The 24,573-nt window shown below is 50.6% G+C and overlaps 1 protein-coding gene across 1 annotated transcript in view; it reads right to left on the reverse strand.

Moving 5' to 3' along the window:
• Nucleotides 1-482: 482 nt before the first annotated feature.
• The window catches only part of LOC142257603 (SLAM family member 5-like), a 36,293-nt gene continuing 12,202 nt past the window's right edge, over nucleotides 483-24,573 (reverse strand). The window contains exons 2-5 of the mRNA XM_075329740.1: nucleotides 15,705-16,031; nucleotides 13,481-13,762; nucleotides 13,177-13,275; nucleotides 483-715 (exon numbers count right to left, since the gene is read on the reverse strand). Of these exons, the coding sequence (XP_075185855.1) occupies nucleotides 708-715; nucleotides 13,177-13,275; nucleotides 13,481-13,762; nucleotides 15,705-16,031 (716 nt within the window). The 3' untranslated portion in view covers nucleotides 483-707. The remainder of the gene's footprint in view (nucleotides 716-13,176; nucleotides 13,276-13,480; nucleotides 13,763-15,704; nucleotides 16,032-24,573) is intronic.

The raw sequence follows: 24,573 nt of genomic DNA on the forward strand, positions 1-24,573 counted from the left end.
CAGAATTAAAAGTTTCCAAAGGTCTTCTCGAGTCCAAGTCTTGACAGGTCAGAGTTGTTATTATGGCACACAGGGAAACTCAAACTACACAATATTAGGGCGTCTGTTTTTCGAGGTCTTTCCTTGTTTATCATGATCAGATCTTGCACCTAGTAAAGTCCATGGGGCTTTATACATGTCCGATTTATTTTACACAATGATTGGTCAGCACAAAATCGAGGAGGTATCTCCGATAATGAACCATGTGTCTGATCAAAGTCGGCAAAACAAGTTTATCAGTCCATGAAAAAATCGAACAGGACTCGGATGGTCTTCATTTTTCCCAGACTATCAGATACAAGAAGGTAGAGAAACTTTTTTTTTCTTCTTCTCATTCGAGAAAAACTGATTGAAAATTGGATCAAAAACTGTTTTGAAACCAGGACAGTAAAATATTAAAATCTGAGGTTTTTTAGACAATTTTTCTTTATTTTTATGCACTATTTTTACATTATTTTACAGTTAGTATGCCTTCTTTTTATTTTTACATAAGTGGTCTCCATCTATCTACTGGAATTGGTTTTACTACAGACAGACCACAGACCACCGATTTACATTTTTCTTACTTTGTACATTTTTAAGTTGGGAGGCGACTCATTAGCGAAGATCGTGACAAGAAGATACCGGTAGACAAGACTTGGTCTCCAGCTACTTGATATTTCCACAATTTATTGTGCTGTTAAAAAGGAAAAAGAAAAATATCCAAGTTAGAATCCGTTCTCCGTCACGTTACATGCCCATTAAGTTTTTATACCACCCTATAACTACCATGAACCTTTTCCCGAAAAAGAAAATACAGCAAAAAAAACATTGTGGCAGCTGTAATAACTTTCCCTTGGAATCCGACTTGGTCACCTACATTTTGCAGACTCATTTCAGTCCAAGTAAATTCAATCTGACTCGAAACTGCCCCAATTCTCATGCCAAAACATTTTAAACTCTACTTTCCTCTCCTGTTTTCATGTTGCCTCCTCACGTCACCGGTTTTCTTTTTTTCTGACGCTATGTTTTTCCTCCATTTTGGCACTAGATGTCAATCTGAGGCTTGAAATTGACCTTGCGTGGGAAAGCCAAGCACATCATGACATGACAATAGGTGGTCAATCAGATTGCGCTCATTTGCCGCCTTAGAGGAAGACCAGAAGATCAGGAGACTAGCGTTGATGACCAGGTAACTCCTGCTACTGTGAAATGATGTGCTGGATATAAAGTATTTCTCTTTCATGCCCCGAAATAATTGGCTGGAATACTTTTTGCTGGATTCAAGCAAAAGAGAATCACAAGCAATTCGAATTTGGAAGAATTTGATTTTTTGGGGAAATCTGGACCCAAATTAATATCTAATAAAGCCTTCTCATTTTGATGGCCACACTTTGGCTGAACCCAGTGACATGTAATTGTACCGCCCCGCGCTCGGCCGCAGCCGAGCCGCTCGCATCCGGGCTCGTTTCTGGTGGGTGGCTCGAGCTCCTCCCGGACCCAGGGGGGGGTCACGTCGCTCTGAAGGGGATGCTGGCGCTATGTGAGGGATGGTGTTCGGTGGGGAGGTCCACGGCCGAGGCCGCGGTTGTTTGGGGATTAAGTTCGTGATGCCACCCACAGGTTGTGGTGAATGGATGGACACCACCGCTGCCGTTGACTAGGCTCCCGGGGACGGTGTTGCGCAGCTTGGTGTTGACCCCTCCATGGGTAGGCGGATGATGGTCCCGGGGGCCTGAGGGAGGTGCTGAGGCGGGGATGGATGGATGCGTGCTGGCGTGTCGGTGTGGTGCGGTGCGCAGCCCGAGGGCACTGTTGTACTCACTATTACAGACACACTGGAGTCTCTGGTAAACCAAACAAGATGGTGGACGGTGCCCGCAGCCGGCTGCGCTTTTCCCCTTTTCAGGTTGGTGATTTCCGCCTTTCTCCTGCACCTCACTTTTGGAAGAAATGATGACTCCTATGCCTGAGCAACGGTAGTCCGCTCTCCAGCCTTGTGTGTGCCGGTAGAGCCCGTTTGCCCGCAGACGCTGGCCCGTGGGATCTCGATGCCTGGGCGGTGGCTTTCTATCCCTATGGTTGGGCTTTTGTCTTCAGTCGGTTCTTGGGTGGGAAAGGACCTAAAGTCCAATCCTCAATCAGTGGATTCAACGACATCCAATGGTTTCTGGGCCTCGTACTGGGTCTGAGTACCCCTCCTGGTGCTCCGGTTTCCAATCGGTTCCCCGGTTCGGTACCGGCGGGCCACTACCCAGTCCCGGTCCCTTACGGTTCCACCGGCTATAATCCCAGCTCCTGCAGGTGGCCACCACCGTCTGCCTCCTTGCCACTGTACCAGGGCTACGATCCCGGCACCGGTCAGTGTTGTCGCTGCAGACCTGATGCCTCAGGCCTACTGCACTTGGACTTGACTCCACTCCACTTCAAAACTCAGAAACTGACTAACTGTTTCCTGTCTCAGGCTCTCTGGACTCCTAGGTGGGCGTGGCCAACCACCTGGCTTCGCCCCCTGGTGTGACCATTGAACACAGAGAGGTGACAAGGGTTTTGTAGGTTGGCTGCTGTCACCTTATTAGGGGGAGGTGTTTGTGTAAGGGCCTACCTGTGACTACCTGGCTAGTCCAGGGCGTCACATTATGTGAGAACCTTCTCGGTGATATCCAATGATGTAATCGGTAATTTTTGCCTCTTAACTGAGTGATGAAATCTGCTTAACATGTGATCAGTTCATGAGATACAATATTCGGATTCTCCAAGGAGACTTGCAATCTTGATAAAAGAAATATGTGGAGGAATTAACGTACCCATTGTCCTATCTTCTTCATTCCTTACCCACAATGTATCTTCTTAGGCTAGTTTCACACTTGCGTTGAACGGTATCCGTTGCATTGCGTTGTGTAACGGATGCAACGGATGTGTTGCATATAGTGGCACAACAGATGCAACGGATGCTGCAAAACAACGCAATTCGTTTTGATTTTTTTTTTTTTTACAGTTTTACTAGCGGCAGACTATTGAGAACGATCAGCTGATCGCTCCCTGCAGCCGGCCGCCGGGTGATTAGCTGATCGCTCCCTGCAGCCGGCCGCCGGGTGATCAGCTGATCGCTCCCTGTAGCCGGCCGCCGGGTGATCAGCTGATCGCTCCCTGCAGCTGGCCGCCGGGTGATCAGCTGATCGCTCCCTGCAGCCGGCCGCCGGGTGATCAGATGATCGCTCCCTGCAGCCAGCCGCCGGTGATCAGCTGAGCGCTGTCACTTGCCGGCCGCCGGGTGATCAGCTCATCGCTCCCTGCAGCTGACCGCCGGGTGATCAGCTGATCGCTCCGTGCAGCCGGCCGCCGGGTGATCAGCTGATCGCTCCCTGCAGCCGACCGCCGGTGATCAGCTGAGCGCTGTCACTTGCCGGCCGCCGGGTGATCATCTGATTGCTCCCTGCAGCCGGCCGCCGGGTGATCAGCTGATCGCTCCCTGTAGCCGACCGCCGGGTGATCAGCTGAGCGCTGTCACTTGCCGGTGGCCGGGCGCTCAGCTGAACGTTCGGCCACCGCGAGCCAAAATAAAGTTTGATTTAAAAAAAAAAAAAAAAGAGAGAGCATGCGCAGTGAAATCCAGAGGATTCCGCTGCTCAAAACAACGTTACATGCTGCGTTCCTCCCGCTGGGCGGAAGCAATGGAGCGTCGCCCAGCGGAAGCAACGCAGGTCCTTTTGGTATAATCCGTCACCCATACAAGTCTATGGGAAACAGCGGAATCCGTTAACGGATTCCGCTGTTTTCCAAAAGGGCGGATTGTAATGGAAGGAAAACAACGCAAATGTGAAAGTACCCTTATGTGATAGCGGGACTTTAAGACCTCCTTGTGATTCTGTGTCTGAGGACAGAAGCTTGCTCTCTACCCTCAACAGCTATGTCCCCGATGGTATGACCAAAGTAAGGATGTAGTGAGCTCCTATCTGCAGTTTCCATGTCACAAGTAAATCAAGTGATCTCCTGAAATTTGCTCTAAGTCACGCAGAATAAATTTGGTCAAAATCAAGTCTACTAGGAAGGGTATAGAAAAAAACTAAAATATTATGGCCTTCCTTGACCCTGACTTCCACTGGAGCTCAATGTTCAGTCTCCTCTTTGGTCTGGCATCACCCAACGAGGTACAATGCTGTCACAATGGGTTGGTGTCAAAGGATTCCAGATCAAAGAGAGGACTGAAGAGGTAAACTTTTATATTTTTCCATTGATTCAGGTTGACTTGTACTTTTTAGTTAGTTTGTCAATGACGTCAGCTGTGCCTCACATGATCTTGTGACGCCCTGGCAAAACCAGGTAGTCACAGTTTGGCCCCTGCATAACACCTTCCCTCATTAGGAAACACACAGCCAACCAGAAAACCCTAGTCACCCCCCTTAGGGAAAGATAGACACATCAGTGGGCGTGACCAGGCAGTTGGGACACGCCCACCAAGGGGTCCAGAGAGCCCGGGGTGGGAAAACAGTCAGAAAGTGTCTGAAGTTCAGTTTGGAGAGGAGTGTGGGCTAGAGCTAGGGGTAGCTCCAGCGGTGAAGTCCAAATTGAACGGTACCAGGGTAGGAGCCCTGGTGTCACTGGCTAGGAGGCAGACGGTGGTCTCCCTCAGCAGGAGACAGGAAGACGGCTCTGTGGAACCGACGTGGACCGGGACAGGGTTGTAGCCCGCCGGTACTGACACGGGGAACTGACCCGGAAACCGTAGCACAAAGGGGGGTACTTGGACCCTGAAGCCAGGGTCAGAACCAACTGTAGCTGGTTAATTAACCGATTGAGGCCAGGACTGGAGGTCCTGTCCCACCCAAAGTCCCTCATAGAAGACAACAGCCCACCGATTAGGGATAAGAGGTCACCACCAGGACCCATAGATCCCACGGGTCAGCGTCTGCGGGCACGGCTCCTTAGGTTGCATCCAGCCGGGAGCGGACTCCTGAGTTTCATACTAGGAAAGTCCATCTTACATACAGCAGTGCAGGAAAAGGAAAGAGACCACCAGCCGGGTGGGGGACCAGAACGCAACCAGCCGCGGTACCGGCTACCATCACCTTGGTTTACCAGAGACTTGTGTGTTTTACTAACTGTGAGTACACCAGCACCCCCTGCGGTCACCATCCCCTGCACGTGCCAACCGGGTCCCGGGGCCACCATCCCTGCCCACGGAGGGGTTAACAACTTGCTGCACAACATCTCCCCTGGGTGCCCCGTAACAGCAGCGGTGGTGTCCCACCTCACCACGCACCGTGGCTGGCGTCACGAACTTAATACGGCCCAGCCCGTACATCTATGTCCCCCCATTTATTCGGCGTGTACGCGAGACCCCCGGGTCCAGAGACCCTCGAGCTACCACCCCTGAAGGCCCGGATCCGAGCAGCGCCAGCTACTGGCACGGGGGCGGCACAATCTCACAAAGACTATTTGGTGCTGGAAGATTCTCAACCAAAGAGAAGACTGAAGACCTCTTTCTGATGATGGCTTCAGCAGCAGTGCAGGGGAGGAGAGGGGTGAAGAGAAGTGAGCATATACACTATTTTTTTTTTAGTCTTCCTGGCCCTCAGCATATAACAAAATGATGCCCAGTAGCCTGCCATTTTGCTGGAATCACGCAAATCGAATCCGCCCCAAATTAAGACTTCTAAGAATCCAAATTGTGGAGTAATTTGCAGCCAATTATATTCCTTTAGAATTGAGTCACTCATTTTACTGACAGTAGTCTCGAGTCACAATTTCTAAAGAAACCTCTGTGCTTGGATTGGTCTCCTGACAGGCACCCATAAGTGCAGAGGACACTGACACATTTGGGAAAGAGACCGACACATATACCAACACATGTAGGAAGAAAACTGGTGCATATGGAGTGAAGAACAGCGCATGTGGAGGGGAGACTGAAATATGTGCACAGGGTACTGATGTGTGGAGACAAAACTGGTGTGTGTGGACAGTGGAGAGGAGACTTGCGCATGTGGAGAAAAGACTGGTGCATGTGGCGAGAACACTCGCGACTGTGGAGAGGAGACTGTTGCCTGTAGAGGAGCCTTGCACTTGTAGAGAGGAGACTGGTGCATGTGTAGAGGAGACCAGCACATGGGGAGAGAAGACTGTGAGTGGAGAACAGTACATGTGGAGGGGAAACTGACATGTGCACAGGGTACTGATGTGTGGAGAGGAGACTGGCACATGTTGAGAAGAAACTGCTGCATGTGGCGAGAACACTGGCGCCTGTGTAGAGAAGACTGGCACACATGGAGAGGAGACTTGCGCCTGTGGAGAGGTGTGATGCCCTGGCAAAACCAGGGTGTCACAGAGCCTGCAGACATCCAGCAAAGTGCAGGCCATTCTCCTCCTTGGTAACCTAATCCCACACCAGTGCAGAAGGACAAACACCCCCTCCCCCAGTGTAAGAGTTAAACAGAGCAGGAGGGGAGGGGCTGGAGCAGAGTGAGTTTGGAGTGTGAAGAGAGCAGACCAGGAGAGATAGCTCCTGGCTGCTATAAGGAAGGCAAGTGTGAGGAAGGGGCCCGAGGTGGCCGGGGCAGGGTAGTGGCCCGCCGGCATCCAGGGGTGACCCGGATCACTGCAGGGGGAGGGGGCTCCCCGTTCCCGACTGAGGAAGGAGAAAGAAGCGTCTGGCTGCAAAACAAAACCAGGATCCTGCTGTACTGTGTGTGGGACCCCAAACACCCTCCGCACCGAAGGCTGCAGACACCGGCAATTTCTGGTTAATTCCTGACTCTGTGTGAATTTTCTTGCATAGCGAACTGTGAGTAACAACATCCCCCGGTCCAACCGGGTGCACAGCTCTCAGACGGTCTCCATCTCCTCCCTGCACCACCTCACCGGGGTCCCGGGACACCAACACCCTACCCGTGGAGGGAAATCACCACCTTGCTGCCCACCACCATCCCCGGGATCCATTAATCGGCAGCGGCGGTGCTCCGTTACTTCACCGCACACCACGGGTGGCGTCACGGACAATCTCCCTTACCTAATCCCCTTCTTACTGTGGAGCCTGGGATCACAGACCGGGTCACGCCACCGTGATACCCACAGAAGTGACCCCGTGGCCCGGATCTGAGTACCCCTTATCCCCGGGCGACACAGAGGAGACTGGCGAATGTGGAGAAGAGACTGGTGCATGTGTAGAGGAGACCAGCACATGTGGAGAGAAGACTGGGAGTGGAGAACAGTGCATGTGGAGGGGAAACTGACATGGGAACAGGGTACTGATGTGTGGAGAGGAGACTGGCACATGTGGAGAAGAGACTGCTGCATGTGGTGAGAACACTGGCGACTGTGGAGAAGAGACTTGTGCCTGTGTAGTGGAGGCTGATGCATGTGGAGAGGAGACTGGCGCATGTAGAGAAAAGACTGGCACACGTGGAGAGAAGTCTGTGAGTGGACAGCAGTCAGCAGTGCATGTGGAGGGGAACTAACATATGTGAACAGGGGACTAATGTGTGGAGAGGAGACTGGCACTTGCAGACAGGATACTGGCGCATGTGGAGAAGAGAGTGGCACATGGAAAGAGGAGTGTTGTGCATACGTTTTCCAGTTTGGGGCTCCCTCTTGTGGTCAGTACTGGCGGTTTAGTTGATGTGTGGAATGAAAGCAACACACCTGCAGATAACTGGCAATCAGGGTCAGATTGGGATATTTAACTTAGTAGCTTTCTCTTGTTACTTGCCGGTGGTCAATTGCTTCTGTGTGTTAAGGACATTCTGTAACCAGCTCTGTTCACTTCCAGAATTCCTCTCAGATAAGTGGTCTTTGTACCTCTCCTGTTTGTTTTCCACTTTCTTGTGTTGTGAATGTCAGTTATGCTTTTGCTGCTGTGAGGCTCCCTCTTGTGGCCAGGAATGGTTTGGACAGAGACCAGGTGTGTTGAGCAATGGGCGTTTCCATTGCTAACTCTCTGCCTATTTAAACCCTGGTCTGCTGGCAGGCTATGCCGGATGTCAGCTCTTCTTTGTTCACCAACCTGCTTCATCCTGCTCCATCTGCTCCCTACCGCATCTACCCCAGATAAGTGTTTGGCTCTTTATTTGTTGTTTGGTTTTTTTTGCTCTTATCTGAGTTTGTCATTTGCTGTGGTTACTGTCAGTTTATTTGCATGCAGGAATCTTCCCTCTCAGTTGCTTAGCTGGGAAGCTCCCTGCAGCTATTTTTGGAGTATTGCTCCTATAGGTCCATGTGTTTGTTGCTTCTTGAATTTGTAATGGTTCCTGCTTTCTGTTCATTGGTATGACAAGAGCGCCTGGTATAGGACGGAGTTCAGATCTAGTGATCTGAGGGCTTTTTGTACTATCAGGTTTTGGGATTTTTGTAGGGTTTTTCTCTGGCCACCATCAGTCCCTTTCCTATCCTGTCCTATTTAGTCAGTAGGGCCTCACCTTTTGCTAATCCTATCATCTATCTGTGTATTGTGTTTTCCTATATCACCGCAGTCTTTGAGTGTGGGGGGCTTGCTATTCTTTATCTATTTTCTGAGGCAGAGAGTTATTCATCTTTCCTTCCTTTAGGATAGCTAGTTCTCTGGCTGGGTTCGCGGTGCACAGGATGTTAGTTCACCCCTCGGCTACTTCTAGTGTTGATGGTTAGTAAGGGGATGGCGGCCAGATTAGTTGACAATGCTCTTGTCACCTTTTACCAATGATTTATGGTGGTCTTCCATGGTTCCGGATCATAACATTCTTGTTGTTTTTTCTGCTTTGATACTAATGCATGATTTCTATTTTGTCTGTGTGGAGTTCGTGATGGAATGGGATCATTCCCTGCTGGGAGTGTCTGTATACTTCGCTCCATGATTCTGCAAGGTTTGTGTTTGTCATGCTTGGTAGTAATTCAGTCCCTCATCTGTATTAGTGGTTTTCGATCCCAGTAACATCTGAGTGCTGTACAGTGGGGGAGAGGTTGTGTGACCTCAAGATTTTTCCATATCAAAAGTGCTGGTGTATATTAGGGTTTTTACGGCTGCAGACAGTTGCTCTTTCCTATCCTTTCCTATAAAGATAGTTTGGGCCTCACCTTTGCTGAATCTGTTTTTTCTGGCTTTGTATTGTATTTTTCTATATCACCGTAGTCTTTACACGTGGGGGCTATCTATCTATCTTTGGGGACTACTCCATGGCAGATTAGCTTTCTTATATCTCTATCTGTGAGATTAATTAGTTCTCTGGCTTTGTCCAGGCGTCCAGGTCATCACAGGCACGCCCCACAGCTACTGTTAGTTGTGTGTCAGGATTAGGTCTGCAGTCCATTAAATTTCCAGCCACTGTGTTACCTTTTTGGGATTCCGCATTTTTGATCCTCCTCGGTCCCTGAATCATAACAGAGGAGTCTGATGCACGGAGACAGGAGTCTGGCGGATGGAGAGAGGAGTCTGACGGATGGAGAGAGGAGTCTGACGAATAGAGAGAGGAGTCTGACGGATGGAGAGAGTAGTCTGACAGATGGAGAGAGGAGTCTGACGAATAGAGAGAGGAGTCTGACGGATGGAGAGAGGAGTCTGGCAGATGGAGAGAGGAGTCTGACGGATGGAGAGAGGAGTCTGACGGATGGAGATAGGAGTCCATTAAATTTCCAGCCACTGTGTTACCTTTTTGGGATTCCACATTTTTGATCCTCCTCGGTCCCTGAATCATAACAGAGGAGTCTGATGCAAGGAGACAGGAGTCTGGCGGATGGAGAGAGGAGTCTGATGAATAGAGAGAGGAGTCTGACTGATGGAGAGAGGAGTCTGACGGATGGAGAGAGGAGTCTGACGGATGGAGAGAGGAGTCTGGCGGATGGAGAGAGGAGTCTGACGAATAGAGAGAGGAGTCTGACGGATGGAGAGAGGAGTCTGACGGATGGAGAGAGGAGTCTGACGGATGGAGAGAGGAGTCTGACGGATGGAGAGAGGAGTCTGGCGGATGGAGAGAGGAGTCTGGCATATGGAGAGAGGAGTCTGGCGGATGGAGAGAGGAGGCTGATGGATGGAGATAGGAGTCTGGCACATGGAGAGAGGAGTCCAGTGCATAGAGATGTGACGTCCTGGCAAAACCAGGTAGTCACAGAGGACTGTACCCCCCACCAAGGGTACAGGAATCGCCTCCTCCTTGGGATTCAACACCACATCCCACACACAGGAACACCAGCTACAAAGCCTAGTCACCCCCCATGACAACAGGGACACACCAGTGGGCGGGACCAGGTGGATGGGAACGCCCACAGGGGTCTTGTGGTATCAGGGGCGGGAAGGAGTCAGTGGAGTTTGAGTTTGGAGTGAAGAGTGGAGAAGTGAGGAGCTGAGGTGGCAGAGTGGTCAGGGGTCGGAGCCCTTGGACTACAGGAGAACCGACTAGGTGGCAGACGGCAGTGTAGGGCCACAGGCGATGGAGATCCGGTCGCGGGAGACCTGAAGTGGACAGGGGCAGGGTTGTAGTCCTCCAGTACCGACAGCGAGAATCCGGTCCAGAGGCCGTGCACAGGTGCGGTACCTGGACCCTAGGACGAGGAAGGTTGCAAGCCCCTTGTTAATTCACCAGTCAGGAGCAAGGCTCCAGGCTTTGTTTCATATATGCCCAGAGAGCGAAATGGAAGCCCAACACGGGGGATAGGGTGTCCACCAGAACCCACTGAAATCCCAAGGGTCAGAGTTTGCGGGCAACAGCTCCCTCTGTATACAAAGCCACAGGGGAGCGGATTTCTCCCGTTCCAAGCGGGTTAAATCAACACACAGCAAGACACAAGTGCAGGAGGAAGGGTCCCTACCTTGCTAACCCATGTGCGGGACCAGCACACCTCTCCAACGGCAACCGGCATCCGGCCTTCGTTTACAGTACAGACTCTGTGTGGATCATTCTTAATTGTGAGTACACCGGTGTCATCCTGTCCAACCTGCTGACGGCGCCCCAGCACTGCTCCCCACTGACACCTGGACCCCGGGACTACACCTCCCCTACCCGTGGAGGGGATACCATCTTGCTGCCAAACACTATCGGTCCCGGGCACTTGCACAAGAGGCAGCGGCGGTGCCACCATCCCATCACCGCAACCCACGGGTGGCGTCACAGACAAAAACTATCTCCCCTGTAAATACCCCCATTCACTGTTGCGAGGACGGGCAGTTGTACGAGCCCCGGGTCCGGTCACCACTCGAGCCCCAGACACGATTTTGGATCCGGGCGCCCCGAGCAGCCCCTCTGCCCTGGACTGGCACCCGTCCGCGACAGAGACAAGAGTCCAGCACATGTGGAGAACAGACTAGTGCATGAACAGTGGAGTTCTTTAGCGGGTGCGGATGAATATCCTATGTTTCCCTTAAGGGTGCTTTACACGCTGCGACATCGCTACGATATATTGTCGGGGTCACAGTGTTTGTGACACACATCTGGCGTCGTTAGTGACATCGCAGCATGTGACAGCTAGGAGCGACGATCAACGATCGCAAAAACGGCAAAAATCGTTGATCGTTGACTCGTCGCTCCAAATCATGTCGTTCGTGTTTCATTCCGCAGGTTGTTCGTCGTTCCTGCGGTGTCACACACATCGATGTGTGGTGCCGCAAGAACGACAAACATCATCCTACCTGCGTCCATTGGAAAGGAGGAAGGAAGGAGGTGGGCGGCATGTTCCGGCCGCTCATCTCCTCCCCTCCTCTTCTATTGGGCGGCCGCTTTGTGACGCCGCTGTGACGCCAAACGCACCTCCCCCTTGAAGGAGGGATTGTTCGGCGGTCACAGCGACGTCGCTGAACAGGTATGTGCGTGTGACGCTGCCGTAGCGATATTGTTCGCTACGGCAGCGATCACCACATGTCGCACGAACGACGGGGGCGGGTGCTAAAGCTTGTGACATCGCTAGCAATCGCTAGCGAATGTCGCAGCGTGTAAAGCACCCTTAAATCTGTGTAAATATTATGCACATAGTGATGTGCTAACATGGGGAAGACGACTTGTAAACAAGGAGTCATAGCTGACAGATGGCCATAATGGCGCAGAACATTCAGAAATAATTTATTAGTTCGATGTATTTAAATATATCGCACATTGGGTAATACCGTAGTTAGTTACCTAAAGTGCTCAGCCCCTTCCTTCTCCACAATAGAACAACACAACACCAGAACTGTCGTCCGCCATTGGAATTACAGGACTGTTCTGCACACAACCACATACGCTGAGGACAAGATGCCTCGTACACAGGAATGACCGGTCCTGTGAGTCCGATGACTAATAGGCGCCCACCTCAGGGGTATAGGCGCCCACCTCAGGGGTATATAGAGTGACGAGAGACACGCAGATCGGTGGTGTGGGGGTATAATGAGGAGGTGGTGTATATTATCCACCTCTCCAGTCCATCCTTAACTCTGCTGCCCGACTGATCCACCTCTCTCCTCAATACCACCCCACTTCTCCTCTCTGCAAGTCCCTCCACTGGCTCCCAATCTTCCACCGTATCCAATTCAAATTACTAACACTGACCTACAAAGCTATCCATAATCTGTCTCCTCCATATATCTCTGAACTAATCTCTCGCTACACTCCAAAACGTAACCTCCGGTCCTCCCAAGATCTCCTTCTATCCTCCTCTCTCATTCGCTCCTCATGCAACCGACTCCAAGACTTCTCCTGAGCATCCCCAGTCTCCTGGAACTCACTGCCTCAACACGTCAGACTATCTACTACACTCGCAAGCTTCAAACGGAACCTAAAGACTCATCTGTTCAGAAATGCCTATAACCTTCAATGACCTCACTGCTTCACCCCCGTGCGGAGCTGCCGCCCCACCACCGTGCGGAGCTGCCGCCCCACCACCGTGCGGAGCTGCCGCCCCACCACCGTGCGGAGCTGCCGCCCCACCACCGTGCGGAGCTGCCGCCCCACCACCGTGCGGAGCTGCCGCCCCACCACCGTGCGGAGCTGCCGCCCCACCTACACCCCACCTACTGTCTCCTCCCCAAAATCCTTTAGGATGTAAGCCCGCAAGGGCAGGGCCCTCTTCCCCCTGTGCTAGTCTGTCTATTGTAACGTGTACATGTATTCTGTATGTAACCCCCTCATGTACAGCACCATGGAATCAATGGTGCTCTATAAATAAACAATAATAATAATAATAATAATAATATTATGAGATTTGTACATAGCGGCACATTCCTACCTTTCCTTCCAGTAACCTTTATAGCGATATACAATATTAGCGGCAGTGTGAACAGCGCACATTGTACCGGCTTTATGATCAGAAGATGGAGAGACTTTTCTGCAAAGAAAATCACAAGACATAGTGTAACTAGGAAGGCTTCTCCACAGTTCCAGCGCCCCCTTGTGGCCCCGGGCAGCAGTGTGCGCTCCGCTGAGGAGCTGTCATCCATCATAGCTCAGAAGACCCCAGGAAATGTGGAAAAGAGGCAATATATCTGTATGTGCACCCTCCCCCTATATGAAGGCCCCTATATATCTCTCACCTGCAGATGGACAGACGTCTGGCAGCTGGACGGAGACGTTCTTCTGGTCGGCCAGGTTCTGGACTGTACACAGGACTCTCATATCCGTGGAGTCTTTACTCACTGCTATCTGCATGTAGGCTCGAGAAATATTCAGCAATAATATCACTCCGGACCCAGAGAGCGACCATGCATAGGAGAGATCGGATGTATTGGATTGGGACGAGCAATGGAGGGTGACACCGCATCGCTCTCTGCTATTCTCCTTCACTTCTGTGATCAGAGATGGATGAGAAACAGGCTCTAAAAAAGAAAGTACACCTTATGATGGCATAGACGTTACATAGCTGTCAACAGGGTGGCGTTACCCCAAAGGACGGCCTGTGCAAGGACTCCTGGTGCCATCTCCTATTACATAGTCTATAGTCTACCATCCCAAATTATACAGTGTCACACAGGATTCGTGCATTATGATGAGCTCTTGGGCTGCCAAAGACATACTGTACATACAGCTCTGGCAAAAATTAAGAGACCATTGCAAAATTGTCAGTTTTTCTGATTTTTCTCTTTATATTTTTGAGTAAAATGTAAATTGTTCTTTTATTCTATAAACTACTGACAACGTCTCCGAATTTCCAAGCAATAAAGGTTGTATTTATTTTCTGAACATGAGAAATGGTCAAAATAACAAAACAATTCTCAAATAATGCAGAAAACAAGTTCATAATCATTTAGGAACAACAATACTAATAATGTTTTACCTCAGGAAGATTCAGAAATCAATATTTTGTGGAATAACCATGATTTTTAATCACAGCTTTCATGCGTCTTGGCTGCTTTCCACCAGTCTTTCACGACGATTTTGGGTGACCTATGCCACTCCGGGTGCAAAAATGTAAGCAGTTCTTCATTGTTTGAGGGCTTGTGACTATCCATCTTCCTCTTGATTACACTCCAGAGGTTTTCAATGAGGTCCAGGTCTGGAGATTGGGCTGGCATGACAGTGACCCACGAAAGGAATGACAAATGGCAGCTGAGGTGAAGTGCACATCAAGAATAGTTCATAACAGGCTCCTAGAGGCAGGGCTCAAGTCATGTAAAGCTAGAAAAAAGCCTTTCATCAACGAGAAGCAAAGGAGAGCCAGGCTGAAGTTTACCAAAAACCATAAGGATTGGACCATAGAGGACTAGAGTAAGGTAATCTTCTCTGATGAGTCTAATTTTCAGCTTTGCCCAACACCTGGTTGTCTACTGGTTGGACAGAGACCTGGAGAGGCATATAAGCCACAGTGTCTTGCACCCACTGTGAAATTTGGTGGAGGATCGGTGATGATCTGGGGATCCTGGAATTGGGCAGATTAAACTTTGCAAAGGACATATGAATCAAGCCACATACAAGGTTATCCTGGAAAAACAGTTGCTTGCTTCTGTTCAGGCAATGTTCCCAAACAATGAGGACTGGTTTTTCCAGCAGGACAATGCGCCATGCCACACAGCTAGGTCAATCAATGTGTGGATGAAGGACCACCACATTAAAACCCTGTCATGGCCAGCCCAATCTCCAGACCTGAACCCCATTGAAAACCTCTGGAATGTAATCAAGCGGAAGATGGATAGTCACAAGCTATCAAACAAGAAAAACTGCTTCCATTTTTGCACCAGGAGTGGCATAAGGTCACCCAAAAACAGTGTGAAAGACTGGTGGAAAGCAGCCAAGACGCATAAAAGCTGGGATTAAAAATCATGGTTATTCCACAAAATATTGATTTCTCAATCTTCCTGCGGTAAAATATTAGTGTGGTTGTTTCTAAATGATTATGACCTTGTTTTCTTTGCATTATTTGAGGTGTGAAAGCACAGTGCATTGTTTTGTTATTTTGACTATTTTTCATTTTCACAAAATAAATACAAAATGTATTGCTTGGAAATTCGGAGACGTTGTCAGTAGTTTATAGAATAAAAGAACAAGTTACAATTTGACTCAAAAATATAAAGAGAAAAATCAGAAAAACTGACAATTCTGCAGTGGTCTCTTTATTTTTGCCAGAGCTGTATTGTTCGTGTACAAGGGCCCTTTTTTGTGTGTGTCCACCACTGAGCACAAGATATCCTAATGTAAACTTGAGACAGTGGCTTCCCCAGACACAGCGCAGAGCTCACTTTGTAACTTCCTGACGACCTCAATCTCCTCCGATGTATACCACTAAAAGGGATGGAAAAACCTCCCTGAGTAATGAACACGTACCATGGACGGTGACATTAAATGAATAGAAATCCGATCTTCCATTTGTATCTGCAACATCCACAGTGAAAACCCCTGCGTCCTGCAAGGTCAGGTCCTGTATAGTCATTGTATATAAGTCATCAGACATCAGTAGACGGTCCCTGAACTGCGAGTCATATATATAATACGGCCTCGCTGAGGTGTCCAGGATTGTGAAGCGTTTTCCATTTTGATCAAACCTCCAGGAAATTGACTGAATTGTTCCCATCTTCTGTGAAGGAGAATATGAAATCTGCACAGACCCGTGTAGTAGAGCCGGACGGTGCTCGGGGATATTGGCTTCTCCCCCTGCAGATGCGGAAAACATAAAAGATTAGTATCACCTGATTTAAATCTCATTCTGATTGTATAACAAAAAAACTATCATTATTAGTGATGAGCGAGTATGCTTGTTACTACTCGGTACTCGCACGAGTATCACTGTACTCGGGCTACTCGGCGGGGATCGAGTAATCTCGCGATACTCGTGCTGTACTCGGGGTCTTCATCCCTGCATGTTGGCGCTCTTTTGAGAGCCAGCCCTCATGCAGGGATTGGCTGGCAGACCACTGCAATGCCACAGCCCTGTTAGTTGTGGAATTGCAGTGATTGGCCGGCCTGCACAGCGTGACCGAGCCTTTATACCGGCGGGCGCGCTGTGCTCTGCACACAGCCATCCAGACAGTCAGTGCAGGGAGAGTGTCGCTGCTTCAGGGAAAGGTTTACGGCCCTTTATAGTTATTTCCGTAGCAGGGCTGCAAACAGTGTGACCAGAAGTCCTTCTCAGGACTATTCTAGTTGTATACAGGCAGGCAGGGTATAGCCAGGTCGGAGTACAGGAGCAGAGTCCTTATCAGGACTATTGTTGCTATATACAGGCAGGGTATAGCCAGGTCGGAATACAGGCTAGTGACCAGAAGAGTCCTTGTCAGGACTATTGTAGCAGTATACAGGCAGGCAGGCAGGCAGGGTATATAGCCATTCCTAGTGGTGACCGTATACCAGCCTTCATCATATCTGGGGCTGGTGTACACAGTCTAAAACAGTCCAGATAGTGTCAGACTTCTCAGTAATTGTCGCTCCTAAAAACCTGTTAGGTTCTTAGTGCGTCCGTGCTTGCATTTAAAAACCGCACGTGTGTGCCTGTCGGTGGCAGCGTACAGGTGCACGATTTGCACAAACTTGGATATAACGCACAAGTCTAGTGAATACACGTCAGCACAGCATTGCAAAATGCGCAAGGGCGTTGGCAAGGAACAAGGAAGTGGACGTGATGGTGGTGCAGGCAGAGGTCGAGGTCGTGGGCAAGCTCTAATTTCGCCACAACAAAGGGCCACATCTAGTCGCTCGCACGTCCTGTCCCAAATTCTTGGGGACCGCAGCAGTACACCGCTCTTGAACCAAGACCAGTGTCAACAGGTTGTTAGTTGGATAGCGGATAATGCTTCCAGTCAGATTGGCACCACCACTAACACTCTGTCTTCCACACGGTCAAGTGTCAGTAGCCGTGATACTGCACCGCACATTTCAGAACCTGATCCTCCTTCCTACCACAAGGCTGAGTACACGTCCTCGGACATTACTGATCCCACACTTGGACACTCGGAAGAGCTGTTCACGTTTCCATTCGCACATTCTGGCCTCTCGCCAGCTCATGTTGAAGTGGGTGATGAGGAGATCGTATGTACAGATGCCCAAATATTTGAGCAGCCACGTTCTCACGAAGTTGGCAACGTGTCTCAACAAGGGGTGGACGATGATGAGACACAATTGTCAGGAAGTCAGGAGGAGGAGCAGGGTGCGGAAGAGGAAGACGACGTGGTGGATGATCCAGTAACTGACCCAACCTGGCAGGAGGATATGCAGAGCGAGGACAGCAGTGCACAGGGGGAGGGAGGCGTAGCATCCCAACAGGCAGTAAGAAGCAGGGTGGTGGCTCCAGGCAGAAGTCAGGCAACCGTTCCCCGGAACAACAACACGACACAAGGTGCCTGTACAAATGTTAGGTCTTCCCGAGTCTGGCAGTTTTTTAAGTTGGCTCCAGATGATTCTAAAAAGGCCATTTGCAACACCTGCCGTGCCAGCATCAGCAGGGGTACCAAAACTAGCAGCCTGACCACCACCAGCATGATCAGGCACATGTCAGCCAAGCACCCGACTTTGTGGGAAGTACAACAGAGTCGAGGAGCAGTGCTTGCTGATGTCACTGCTACGTCTTCGCTGGTTGTGCATGCGAGCCAATCCCCTGTCCATGCTGCCTGCGAACAAGCCTCCTCCGGTCCTGCACCTGCAGTTGCCTACGCAGAAATAACACCATCATCAAGTACGTCCTTGTCCCAGCGCAGCGTTCAGTTATCCATTCAGCAAACCTTTGAACGCAGGCGCAAATACACTGCCAACGCCCTACATGCCACAGTTCTAAATGCTAAATTCCCAAGCTGGAAGCACTGCAGCACTGCCTCGGCGAAGCGGCAACAGGCTGTGCTGAAGCTAATCTGTATAGGTGACAAACCCCACAATGCAGAAGAGGTGTGGACAGCTCTGAAACAGCAAGGCAGATCACTGGCTCAAACCTCTGAACCTAAAGCCAGGAAAGGTCGTGTGTGACAATGGCCGGAACCTGGTGGCGGCTTTGAGGCGAGGCCAGCTGACACATGTTCCATGCGTGGCCCATGTGCTCAACCTCGTGGTTCAGCGGTTTCTAAAGTCATACCCAGAGCTGTCTGATCTGCTTGTAAAAGTTCGCCGCCTGTCTGCAAATTTTCGAAAGTCACCTACTGCTTCAGCCGGCCTTGCCGGCTTTCAGCGCCATTTGCATCTTCCGGCTCACAGACTGGTGTGTGATGTCCCCACGTGTTGGAATTCAACTCTGCACATGTTGGTCAGGATATGTGAGCAGAAGAGGGCAGTTGTTGAGTACCTGCATCACCTAAGCCGTCGGGAAATGGGTCAAACTCCACACATAACACCTGAGGAGGGGAGATGGATGTCCGACCTATGTACCATCCCCCAAAACTTTGAGGACTCCACCAAGATGGTGAGTGGTGATGACGCCATTATTAGCGTCACCATACCGCTACTCTGCCTTCTAAAACGGTCTCTGCTCAAAAACAAACATGATGCATTGCAGGCGGAGCGCGATGAGTTGCAGCAAGAAACAGTAGTGGGTGTGGGTGATAACACACAGCCCAGCCTCGTCTCATCACAACGTGCAGTGGAGGACTATGACGAGGAGGAGGATGAAGACATGGAGCAACTCTCCGGCCAAATTGAGGATATGACATGCACACCAGTCATATCCTCGGTTCAGCATGGCTGGCCAGAGGACAGGGTAGATGAGGAGGAGGAGGAGGAGGAGGAGGACAGCATGTTCAGTCATCGTGTTGGTCAGGCTACTGAAGTCTTGGCTGTTAAGAGTCTGGCGCACATGGCTGACTTTATGGTAAGCTGCCTGTCTCGTGACCCTCGCGTTAAGAACATCTTGGCCGACAATCATTACTGGTTGGTAACACTGTTAGACCCACGCTACAAGGAGAACTTTATGTCTCTTATTCCCGAGGTGGAGAGGTCAACCAAAATGCAGCAGTTCCGGAAGGCCATACTCACGGCCATTCCCCTCACAAAACGCTAGCGGCATAGGTCAGGAATCAGTGGACAACCAAGGCGTACAGCCGAGAGAGGCACAAGTCCAATCCGCCAGAGGTAGGGGAACAGTCTTTAAGATGTGGGACAGTTTTCTCAGCCCCTCACGTACCACAGCCCCTGAGGTGCGGGGTAGTGCCACAAGAAATCCTAAGTTTGCCCAGATGCTCAAGGAGTACCTTGCAGATCGAACAACTGTACTCCGACATTCCTCTGTGCCTTACAATTATTGGGTATCCAAGGTGGACACGTGGCATGAATTGGCTCTCTACGCCTTGGAAGTCCTGGCCTGCCCTGCCGCTAGCGTTTTGTCAGAGCGTGTTTTAGTGCCGCAGGTGGAATCATTACAGATAAACGCACCCGCCTGTCAACTGAAAATGCTGACAGGCTGACTCTGATCAAGATGAACAAGGGTTGGATTGGGCCAGACTTCACCACACCACCAGCAAATGAGAGCGGAATTTAAAGTTTGTAACGGGAATTTGCCATGTACCTCCACTCACCCATGGGTACACACTTCTGGACTTTGGATAATCGCTGGACTGCTCCTCCTTCTCCTCATGCGCCACCATGATGACCGTTACAATAGTTAGGCCTTTGTTTCAGGTATACCCCCAGTGGTAAATTTTTTCGCCCATTCTTTGCAGAATGGACATTACAACGACAGGAGACCCGCTCCTTTGCAATGGGAACAATGTTTTGAGGCCCTCATGCACGTCTCTATCCAGGGACAACGTGGAGCCTCCCAATTTTTGGCTGCCCTGCCTAAGGGCTATACTATAATACACCCACTTCCTGACAATGGACACTTAATGTTTTGAGGCCCTCATGCACGTCTCTATCCAGGGACAACGTGGAGCCTCCCAATTTTTGGCTTCCCTGCCTAAGGGCTATGCTATAATACACCCACTTCCTGACAATGGACACTTAATGTTTTGAGGCCCTCATGCACGTCTCTATCCAGGGACAACGTGGAGCCTCCCAATTTTTGGCTGCCCTGCCTAAGGGCTATACTATAATACACCCACTTCCTGACAATGGACACTTAATGTTTTGAGGCCCTCATGCACGTCTCTATCCAGGGACAACGTGGAGCCTCCCAATTTTTGGCTGCCCTGCCTAAGGGCTATACTATAATACACCCACTTCCTGACAATGGACACTTAATGTTTTGAGGCCCTCATGCACGTCTCTATCCAGGGACAACGTGGAGCCTCCCAATTTTTGGCTGCCCTGCCTAAGGGCTATACTATAATACACCCACTTCCTGACAATGGACACTTAATGTTTTGAGGCCCTCATGCACGTCTCTATCCAGGGACAACGTGGAGCCTCCCAATTTTTGGCTGCCCTGCCTAAGGGCTATACTATAATACACCCACTTCCTGACAATGGACACTTAATGTTTTGAGGCCCTCATGCACGTCTCTATCCAGGGACAACGTGGAGCCTCCCAATTTTTGTCTGCCCTGCCTAAGGGCTATACTATAATACACCCACTTCCTGACAATGGACACTTAATGTTTTGAGGCCCTCATGCACGTCTCTATCCAGGGACAACGTGGAGCCTCCCAATTTTTGGCTGCCCTGCCTAAGGGCTATACTATAATACACCCACTTCCTGACAATGGACACTTAATGTTTTGAGGCCCTCATGCACGTCTCTATCCAGGGACAACGTGGAGCCTCCCAATTTTTGGCTGCCCTGCCTAAGGGCTATACTATAATACACCCACTTCCTGACAATGGACACTTAATGTTTTGAGGCCCTCATGCACGTCTCTATCCAGGGACAACGTGGAGCCTCCCAATTTTTGGCTGCCCTGCCTAAGGGCTATGCTATAATACACCCACTTCCTGACAATGGACACTTAATGTTTTGAGGCCCTCATGCACGTCTCTATCCAGGGACAACGTGGAGCCTCCCAATTTTTGGCTTCCCTGCCTAAGGGCTACACTATAATACACCCACTTCCTGACAATGGACACTTAATGTTTTGAGGCCCTCATGCACGTCTCTATCCAGGGACAACGTGGAGCCTCCCAATTTTTGGCTGCCCTGCCAAAGGGCTATACTATAATACACCCACTTCCTTACAATGGGCACTTCAGGCTTACAGGCCATCATGCACGTCTGTATGCAGGGGCATTGGTGAACCTCACAATTTTGGACTGCCCTGGCAAAGGAAAATACTACAAAGACTCACTTCCTCAAAATGGGCACATTAGACTCAAGAGGCCTTCATGTACGTCTCTTCTCAGGGACATCGGAGTGCCACACAATGTTTCACGTAAAATCTTTCATGTAATCTCAAAAAGTAACATACACCAGCTCTATCTCACTATTGGGTATGTGCCCTTAACATTTCCGCCATGAAAATTCATTTTGGTGTCATTTTTGAAGGTTTTCTGGTGAGTCCGTAAAAATGGCGTAAAACGCGGACAAAATTGTTCACAGCTGTGACTTTTGAGTGATAAATGCTTCAAGGGGTCTTCCCCATGCTGTTGCCATGTCATTTGAGCACTCTTCTGAGACTTTTGTGACATTTTTAGGGTTTCTACATGCTGCCGGGGTTCATTTCACAAAAATACTCAGGTCTCCAACATTGGGCTCGGTGCTCGGGCCGAGTACACGAGTATCTTGGGATGCTCGGCCCGAGCCTCGAGCACCCGAGCTTTTTAGTACTCGCTCATCACTAATCATTATATCATTAAAAATTTTAGCGTCTTTCTAAAATATTTAACTTTTCCATCTCTCACTATATATATCTGTTTGCTGCCAGTGAGTGACAACATTTTTTATTACATTAAAATAAAAAAAACTGGGTATACGAAGTATGTCTCAATTATGTACTGCTCCTGCTGTGCTCCTCCATGTACTGCTCCTGCTGTGCTCCTCCATGTATTGCCCCTGCTGTGCTCCCCCATGTATTGCCCCTGCTGTGCTCCCCCATGTATTGCCCCTGCTGTGCTCCTCCATGTACTGCCCCTGCTGTGCTCCTCCATGTACTGCCCCTGCTTTGCTCCTCCATGTACTGCCCCTGCTGTGCTCCTCCATGTACTGCCCCTGCTGTGCTCCTCCATGTACTGCCCCTGCTGTGCTCCTCCATGTATTGCCCCTTCTGTGCTCCTCCATGTACTGCCCCTGCTTTGCTCCTCCATGTACTGCCCCTGCTGTGCTCCTCCATGTACTGCCCCTGCTGTGCTCCTCCATGTATTGCCCCTGCTGTGCTCCTCCATGTACTGCCCCTGCTGTGCTCCTCCATGTACTGCCCCTGCTGTGCTCCTCCATGTATTGCCCCTGCTGTGCTCCCCCATGTATTGCCCCTGCTGTGCTCCCCCATGTATTGCCCCTGCTGTGCTCCTCCATGTACTGCCCCTGCTGTGCTCCTCCATGTACTGCCCCTGCTTTGCTCCTCCATGTACTGCCCCTGCTGTGCTCCTCCATGTACTGCCCCTGCTGTGCTCCTCCATGTACTGCCCCTGCTGTGCTCCTCCATGTATTGCCCCTGCTGTGCTCCTCCATGTACTGCCCCTGCTTTGCTCCTCCATGTACTGCCCCTGCTGTGCTCCTCCATGTACTGCCCCTGCTGTGCTCCTCCATGTATTGCCCCTGCTGTGCTCCTCCATGTACTGCCCCTGCTGTTCTCCTCCATGTACTGCCCCTGCTGTGCTCCTCCATGTACTGCTCCTGCTGTGCTCCTCCATGTACTGCTCCTGCTGTGCTCCTCCATGTATTGCCCCTGCTGTGCTCCTCCATGTACTTCTCCTGCTGTGCTCCTCCATGTATTGCCCCTGCTGTGCTCATCCATGTATTGCCCCTGCTGTGCTCCCCCATGTATTGCCCCTGCTGTGCTTCTTTATGTACTGCCCCTACTGTGCTCCTCCATGTACTGCCCCTGCTGTGCTCCTCCATGTACTGCCCCTGCTGTGCTCCTCCATGTACTTCTCCTGCTGTGCTCCTCCATGTATTGCCCCTGCTGTGCTCCCCCATGTACTGCCCCTACTGTGCTCCTCCATGTACTGCTCCTGTTGTGCTCCTCCATGAACTGCACCTGCTGTGCTCCCCCATGTACTGCCCCTACTGTGCTCCTCCATGTACTGCCCCTGCTGTGCTCCCCCATGTACTGCACCTGCTGTGCTCTTCCATGTACTGCGCCTGCTGTGCTCCCCCATGTACTGCACCTGCTGTGCTCTTCCATGTACTGCCCCTGCTTTGCTCCTCCATGTACTTGTGTCGCCCAGGGTTATGGGGTACTCGGTCCCGGGCGGTGTATAACTGGGGAAATGTCACTGTTACGTCACCGCCGGAGTCTGCTCCAGCGACTTCTGCTCCGATCGCCAGGCGACGCCGTGTTCCTGCCGTGGATGGTGCTGGTGATGGGAGAGGCGTTGATGCCAGCGGCACCGGTGGCTGCAGGCTCCGATCATCCACTGGGCTGGGTTAGCTTGGGATCTGCAGTACCGCTGGCTGACTGTGGGTGGCATGTCTTCCAGCTGAAGTTGCCAGCGTTCAGCTACAGCCAATGGGAAGACACCACACCCTTCTTATTTCCCCTCCTGTCACATGACCTCTGCCAGAGATAGTTCTGATTTTCCTGGCTCCTGTTACGTCCTATTCTGTTGGTGATTCCGGTGTTGACTTCTGCATGTTTTGACTATCCTTCTGCCTACTGTTTTTGTACCTTGCTGCCCGACCCGGATCTGACCTCTGCTACGTTTGCTGACTTCGTCACTGCCTGCCGATTCTGTCCCTGTTTCGCAATTCCTGGTTTGACCCTGCCTGACTACTACTCTCATCGGACTGCAGCCTTCCACAGGTAGTGATCTCCAGTTCCCGGTGTAATTCCAAATCCCTGTATAGGGGTTAAAGGGTCTCAGGGTTCTGGGTATCCTATTGGTGAGTGGCTTCCCTCTAGCCTCCCCTTTACAGCCCATCTGAGTCTGTGGATCCAGGCAGGCGTTACATTATATCTGGCCCTCTAACCAGGAGAGAAAAAAAATGGATTCTCTCCATGCTGTGCTAAATCAGGTGCACACCCTTTCTGGGCTTGTACATGGACTGACACAGCAAGTGCAGGATCTCAGGTCTGCTCAGGTCCAAGCCCCCGCTGCAGTACCTACCTCAGCGTGTCCAGAGTCCCATCGACTGCAAGGGAACAGATCACGTGCTGCAGTGCCTGGATCAGAGAGGCAATCGCTTCCAAGG

Source organism: Anomaloglossus baeobatrachus, chromosome 12, assembly GCF_048569485.1.
Source record: "Anomaloglossus baeobatrachus isolate aAnoBae1 chromosome 12, aAnoBae1.hap1, whole genome shotgun sequence".
NCBI classification, from domain to species: Eukaryota; Metazoa; Chordata; class Amphibia; order Anura; family Aromobatidae; genus Anomaloglossus; species Anomaloglossus baeobatrachus.